Here is a 7,775-nt window from a genome sequence, read left to right on the forward strand (position 1 = left end):
GACTTTATACAAGTGGTATATAAATCATTGTTGTGCCAAGTCATTGTGTAATATTTTTTTTTTAATAAAGTTTTATTTTGCCATTTAAAGTCTTGTTTGGGTGCAGTGCGACAGAGGCCCTACTCTGCAGTCCCGCCTGTCCAGGGCTGGCTCCTTCTCCCCTCCATGCCTTCCACCGGCTTCTAGCAGCCAGACAGGACTGAGAGGGGAGGCCAGCGTCGCCTCCGGTGGGACAGCCTGTGACCATTACCGCCCCGCCCCCTCGGCTACCGCGCGCACCCGGCGCCGGTCACGCGGTGGCTTGATCCCCGGGCCCCGGGGTCCCGCCCACTCCGCTGCCACCCTGCCATGGCCGCCGCCGTCGCGCTCCTGGTGGCCCTTCTGCTTTGTTGCTGGGGCAGGTTCCACGGGCATAAAAAGGTGAGCCCAGCGAGCGTCCCCAACCTGCCGCTGTGACGTGGGGAAGTGGGGTCAGTGGGCCCGATGACCAGCGTCCCCGAGGCCCCTCGGGCTGTCTCAGCCCTGGTCTCACTTCCCCTCCCCAACAAGCCCCAGTCGAACCCTCCCTACCTGGCTTCTCCCTCTCTCCGATGCTTAGTGGCCCTTCTAGGCACAGTGGCTTTTCCCCCTGTCGCCTCCTCCTCTCCCCTGTGCCTCCCCCTACTAAAATGTCATCTGGGAGTGTCCGTCCCTCCCCAGCACACAGCGCCTTTGGGAGCCACGGAAATGTGGGGGAGGGGTCAGGGAAGGAGAGGAGGGAAACTCCCACCCCCCTCCATCTCCCCCTCCCCTGAGTTCTGCAGGGGAGCTGGTGCCTTGGGGCGTGAGACCTGGGGGTGACCACCTCATCGCTTCTCCTCATGCATCCCTGGGTTCTTTGACAGTGTGGGGGACTCTCCCTGATTCTTCCACATAGCCAAAGAGCTAGTGGCTAAGGGAGTGTCCCCAGCCTGGCAGACCTCCTGCCTGTCCCCACAGATCAGCGGGGACAGGTGTTCTCATCATTCTGAATGCTTCAGTGACTGCTGCTTGATGGATTTAACCGCTGGAGGAGCCTTCTGTGCTCCCAAGGCCAGAAAAGCCATGGCGTGCCTGCCCCAGGTGAGGCTCTGGGTTGAGGCAGCTCCTTTTGGCAAGTAGGGAAAGGGGTGGACCCTCTTCTTGGAGCACCCTTCTTTCTTCTCCACTTGACACACTCCCACTCATCCTGCAAAACAAGGTTCTGAGAAGCTGTCCCTTTTCCGAGCACCCATGCCCTGGACTCATATCCTGGGCACAGCAGGCATCTCCCTGATTTGCCCTGGCTTCAATGGTGAGAGCACATAAGGGCAAAGATTGTGTCATTCTTCTTAGGAGCCATAACTCTGAGCTTAGTGCCTTTCCATAGTAGATGCTCAATAAACATTTGTTGGATGAATGAATATCTCTGCCCTAGCATCTCTGAAGCAAGGTGGGCAGGAAAAGTCCTCCCCTGACCTATCCCCATCTCCCTGCCACAGTGACCTAGTTTCTAGAGACATGCAGGTTGCTACAGGGGCTGGACTTCAGCTTTAGAGTTGAACCCAAATTTAAATTGTAACTTTTCCAGTCTTGTTTTTGTGACCTCAAACAGGTTACCTCTGCTTTCTGAGGCCCAGTGTCTTCTTTTCCGGAATCCCTGAGTTCTTTGATAATTCTGGGACCTCTTCCCAATCCTCACCATAGCCAAAGAGCTAGTGACTAAAGTCCCTTCCCCATGCGGTTGTTGGGAAGAGTCCTGGCTAGAGCAGTGCGTAGTCAAGCATGGTTGTCATTTGCTAGTGGAAACGTAGGCAGCAGAGTGCCTTGTTCCTGGTCATCTGGCCCCAGGCCCAAACCTCTCTAGGGAGGATGGGCCTGGCCTCCATGAAGCCATCTGGGAAGCTACCAGCGCTGACCAGGCCTCTACTGTGGCCTGACCTTAGAGTTGAAGGGGCCAGAGGGTCTTTTTATTAGGGTCACCTGATAGATTTTATGTCCCTTAATTCTTACAATGACCCTATCAGATGGGCTGCTCTTATTTTCCCCACTTGACAGATGAAGAAACTGAGCCACAGGGGCTCCTTAACTTGTCTCGGGTGGCACAGTCATCAGCTGTGCCATCTCAGTCCTGCCATCTCAGTCCTGCCCCCAGGCCCTCTCAGTCCTGCCCTTGTGCCCTTGCTCCTGAGAGTTTAAGCACCTTCCTTCCTGCATCCCAGCGACTGCAGCTCTCCTACCTGCTCCCCACAGACCAAGGGAGCCATGAACATCATCTGCCCCTGCAAAAGGGGCTTGAGTTGCTCATCCAAGGATGTGATGTGTCCCCGCCGGTGCCACTTGATTTAGAGGAGGATACAGGCTGGTCAATTTCTTGGGGCCAGAGGCCCTGGCCACCCCCAACTTGCTCCAAATCCAGCTCCTGAGACATTAAAGTCACTTTCTGGCTCTGGCCTCTGTCTGCACTTTTTGGGGGAGGGCCCCTATGGGGACAGTCCCAGTCTGGGGGAGGCAAAAGGAGACTCTGTGGCTATGAAAGAACATTTACTGGGGCTCGGGGACAGGGAGACTGGGGTGGGAGAGGGACTGCATCCAGTAAACGACAAACTCTTGGGATGAAGAGCTTAATGGGGGGGCAGGTTGAAGGATGTGCCTAGAGAGCATATCCTGGGGTACCTCTGGATGGAGGTGTGTGGGGAGGGATGGAGAGGGAGTGCCTGCATATTCTGTAGAGAGTAGCAACAGGGTGGAGGTCATTGAGAAAATGCCTGTGAGAAATACAAATGCAAAACTGTGCATGCCTGGGAGGCTGAGGAGCCTGGTGCATTGATGTCTCCATGCTGTCAGATATTATCAGTTCCATGGTGTGGAGAAAGAAATTGAGACTGGGGGGGGGGCTATATGAATTGCTTGAGGTCACATCATTAGGATGTCAAGGTGGATTTTTTTCTGCTGCAAGTATGTCATTTGAAAAACCAACCCAAATTGGTTCTGATGATGAGGGTTTATTGGTGGTCAGAAATGGAAGTCCCATGTTAATGTAGGCCTCAGGTCAGGCTGAATCCAGCAGCTCCATCCCCAGTAGCCTAGCAATGGCAGAAGTTCCAGGTTTCACCTTACTATGTTCCCAACCACTGTACCTTTTTTTTTTTTTGGTATAGGGGATTGAACCCAGAGGAACTTAAGCACTGAGCCACTTCCCTAGCCCTTTTTAATATTTTATTTATAGACAGGCTGTTGCTAAATTGCTTAGAACCTCGCCAAGTTGCTGAGGCTGGCTATGAACTTGGTGATCTTCCTGCTTCAGCCTCCTGAGCCACTGGGATTACGGGTGTGCACCACTGCACCCTTGCCTGCTGTACTTTGTTAACTATATTAACTCATCTTATTGTCACAACAAGGTTATATGTAGTAAATACTATAATTATCTCTATTTTATAGATAGGGTATTGAGTCTCCCAAAGTAAAGGGTAGAGCTGGGTCCTGAACCCAGACAGTCTTGCTCTAGAGACCAGGCTCCTAACCCCATTTCCACCTCATACATCCATACCATGCCTTTCAGAGAAAGAAAACATCTGTTTCCCAATTCTTTGCAACTGTCCTAAGATTGATCCTGATTATACTGACTTAGTCCACTTGGACCACTCATTGTCTTGGCATTTGCTGATTGGCTTAGCCTGGGTTATATGCAGGATGGGTGGATGCAGGTTTTACCTGGTGTTTCCATAGCCAGGAAGGCACCAACCTGGTCAGGACTCAGTCCTCCACCTGTTTTCATGGCCAGATCCTGATGAAGAGCCCTTCCCCTAGTGCTCATGTCTGTACTCACTCTCCTGGGCCAGAGAGGTGCCCCTACTTTACCCTAAACTCTGTCTGCTCTGGGAGCACTGTGCTCTGGACCCACTTGCCACCTTGGTCTGTTCTGTTTTTGTATAACAGAATACCACACACTGGGTAATTTACAAGGAAAGAGATTTACCTGGTTTGCCAAGCACAAGGGCACACAACTATAATCCAGCGACTTGGGAGGACTGCAAGTGCAAAGCCAGCTTCAGCAATTTAGTGGGGCCCTAAGCAACTTAGGGAGACCCTGTCTCAAAACAAAAAAATAAAAAGTGCTTGTATGTTGATTAATGGTTAAATACCCCTGGGTTCAATCCTCAGTACCAAAGGGGGAAAAAAAGAAGATGGAGAAAGAAAGAAAGAAAGAAAAGAGGTTTACCTGATTCATGGTTCTGGAGCCTGGGAAGTCCAAGAGCATGGTCCCGAAATTTTCCTGGCATCTGGTGAGGCCTCTTTCCTGTGTCATCCCATGGTGGAAGGCAGAAGGACAAGAGAGTTCCTGTGAGGATGGGAGCAAGAGGGCTGAACCCACTTCATCTGAGTTTCTTCCATACAAGCCAAACAATTCTCAATCTTTACAACAAGCCCACTCTCAATAACTAATCCACTCCCAACACTGTTGCATTAGTATATTAGTCAGGTTTCTCCAGGGGATCAGAATCAATAGGAGGTATGATTATAAAAAGGGGATTTATTAGATTGGCTTACATGATCAGAAGCTGGATAGTCCACAATGGCCGTCTGCAGGCTGGAGAGCTGGAGGAACCAGTAGCTGCATAGTCCAAGAGGCCAAAGCCTCAGAACAAGAGGGATCAATGATACTACCCTAGTCTGAGACCAAAGGCTTCTGGAAACTCCCTGGAGAATCACTGGCAGAGTCCGCTTTGGAAGAGTGAAGACTCTAGAGTCTGATATTCACAGGAGCAGCAATCAGGAACTCATTTGAGAAGAGTGGAGATTGCATCTGCTGCTGCTTCCTTGTTCTTCCAACTTTTATTCCATCTAAACTGCCCATGCTTGGGGAGGGTCTCCACTTCAGTTCACTCTCCCACATGCCAGTCATTCCTAGACACACCTTCACTGAACACCCAGAAGCCTCTTTAATCATTGGCATCTCTCTCTCTCTTTTTTTTAAAGACACATTTTTCTATACCTTTATTTTCTTTTTTCATTTTTACGTGGCGCCAAGGATCTAACCTAGTGCCTTGCATATGCTACGGGAGCACTGTACCACTGAGCCACGACCGAAGCCCCTCATTGGCATCTCTTAATCCAATCAAGTCGACAATTCAAGTTAATCATTACAATTAGGGAGTAAGTTTCCAACACACTTTGGGGGTTCCATTCAAAGGCTAGCACCACCCTCATTTGATATAATTGTAGTGTAGCACAAAGATCCTTTGCCTCACAAAGAAATGAGGACTTGCTTTTTCTCCTGTTATTGTATCTTTTTTTAATATCTATTTTTTAATTATAATTGGACACAATATCTTTATCTCACTTACTTTTTTATTTATTATGTGGTGCTGAGGATCGAACCCAGGGCCTTGCATGTGCGAGGTGAGCGCTCTACCGCTGAGCCATAAACCCAACTCCTATTGTATCTTTTTTTTTTTTTTTTTAATTGTAGTTCTTTTTGTGTGTGTGTGTGGTGCTGGGGATTAAACCCAGGGTCTTTTTTTTTTTTTAAAGAGAGAGAGAGAGAGAGAGAGAGAGAGAATTTTTAATATTTATTTATTATTTTTAGTTTTGGGTGGACACAACATCTTTGTATGTGGTGCTGAGGATCGAACCCGGGCTGCACGCATGCCAGGCGAGCGCGCTACTGCTTGAGCCACATCCCCAGCCCCAAACCCAGGGTCTTATACATATAAGGCAAGTACTCTACCAACTGAGCTATATCCCCAGCCCTGTAGTCTATTTTTTAATATGTACATATTTTATTTTATTTATTTTTTTAAAGAGAGAGAGACAGAGAGAGAGGAAGAGAGAGAAAGAATTTTTAATATTTATTTTTCTTAGTTTTCGGCGGACACAACATCTTCATTTGTATGTGGTGCTGAGGATCGAATCCGGGCCGCATGCATGCCAGGCGAGCGCGCTACCGCTTGAGCCACATCCCTAGCCCAATATGTACATATTTTAGATAGTAGAATGAAACAGACGTTAGTACTTTATGTATGTATGTGACTGTATGATCAATGTGATTCTACAATGTGTATACTTAGAAAAATGAGAAATTATATCCCATCTATGTATGATATATCAAAGTACATAAGTGCATTCTACTGTCATGCATAACTAATTAAAACAAAAAAAATTTTTAAAGTATATATTTTTAGTTGTTGATGGACCTTTATTTCAATTATTTATTTTTATGTGTTGCTGAGAGTCAAACCCAGTGCCTCACATGTGCTAGGCACGTGCTCTGCCACTGAGCTACCACTCCTGCCTGCTGTTATATCTTGATCATTTTCCCCATGGTATCAGAGTCTTTTCAAATACCTTAATTACTGCCTTAAATTTTTTTATCCAGATTGACTACATTTTACTTCACTATTTCCCTGTGGATAGACATGAAGATCATTTCCAAACCCAAATCTGTGTGTTTCAGGATACAAATTTATAGCTGCAGAAACAAACACACACTCAAATGAGGGCTGAAGTGAGTTCAAGGACTGTCTGGAGGAGGCTCTGCAGCGTCAGTGTGGCTCTTCTTCCACCTCCTTCCATTGTCATGCTTGGCCCCCTGCTGCACCCCCCCACACACATGATGATATAGATGCTCCTTGAGGTATGTTGAGGTCACATCCCAATAAACCCATTGTACATAGAAAATCTCATAAGTTGAAAATTCACTTATTACACTTAACCTAGAGAACATTCTAGCTTATTCTACTTTAAATGTGCTCAGAATACTGGTACTGACTTACAGTTCTGCACAAAATCATCTCCATTTTTTCCTTTTGTTTTTGTGGTACTGAGTGTAAAATATGGAAAACGACAAACCCCAGAATAGTGTGGCCTGTCTGTTCCTGTTCTCAAGATAACCTCTTCCAGTGACAGGACATTCCCTGGGAAGGTGATACCCATCAAGCCTAGAGTGGCAATTTCTTGGAGGAAGCCAAAGCATTGATCCTTCTCCAGATAGATCTTTATCAGGGGACAGTACAATGGGACCCTGAAAGGAAAGAGATATACACCGAATACTGACCCCCAGACCCCCTGTTCTTTCCCAAGTAAAAACATTGCCCAGTCAAAACAAATTTCAAATTCTCACCTGTTTCCTGAGTGTCCAAACTGACACACTCTGTCAATAATTAAGTCACCTCTCAGTATAACGTGTATAAGCACAGATTCCTCCTTTGGCCAGTTGCTCATTTTCCAGCAAGAAAGTGTGTCCACCAGATGCATGACTCCACCGCTGAATAAAGGCTTGCTGATCCGTGTAGTCTGCACCCAGCTCAGTCATTTTGTGCTAACCCTGAGGATTGAACCCTGGGCCTTGTACATGCTAGGCAAGCACTCTACCACTGAGCTATATCTGTGCAAGTTGTTGGTACCAAAATGGAGTAACTTATGTCAAACTCTAACAAAATGGGGCTGGGGGGCCATGAAGGCCTCACACAGGTATGCCTATAATAGGAACTGCCATGAAAGTCTTTCCGAAGACAGAAATTTCTAGTTAAGCCTCTTTTAGCAAAAGATAGTACCACCAATGAACAAAAGCCACCTTCTGTGATAAGCTCCCACAACCAGTGGTTTTTGTTTCAGCTTGTGTCTCATTTCTGCCCGTAAAAACTTCCCACTGTTGCGGCTCACATATCCTGAATTGATTCCTTGTGATTCCTGAATACACTCTTTGGAGAGTTGCTCTGTTATTCATTTTAGATTGACATCCCAAACCCCCTGCAAAAAAAAAAAAAAAAAAAAAA

The 7,775-nt window shown here is 47.2% G+C and overlaps 1 protein-coding gene across 3 annotated transcripts in view; it reads left to right on the forward strand.

Moving 5' to 3' along the window:
- Window positions 1-228: 228 nt before the first annotated feature.
- LOC107143611 (colipase-like protein 2) overlaps window positions 229-7,775 on the forward strand; it is a 12,977-nt gene continuing 5,430 nt past the window's right edge. The window contains exons 1-3 of one of the 3 annotated variants that reach the window (XM_048805181.1): window positions 243-420; window positions 979-1,101; window positions 2,251-2,450. In XM_048805181.1, the coding sequence (XP_048661138.1) occupies window positions 349-420; window positions 979-1,101; window positions 2,251-2,346 (291 nt within the window). In that variant the 5' untranslated portion in view covers window positions 243-348 and the 3' untranslated portion in view covers window positions 2,347-2,450. Of the gene's footprint in view, window positions 421-884; window positions 1,102-2,250; window positions 2,451-7,775 lie in introns of those variants that run through there. The other 2 variants (XR_007348413.1, XM_048805180.1) reach the window with 2 other exon arrangements.

The sequence above is a fragment of the Marmota marmota genome, unplaced genomic scaffold (genome assembly GCF_001458135.2).
Source record: "Marmota marmota marmota unplaced genomic scaffold, marMar, whole genome shotgun sequence".
Classification (NCBI taxonomy): Eukaryota; Metazoa; Chordata; class Mammalia; order Rodentia; family Sciuridae; genus Marmota; species Marmota marmota.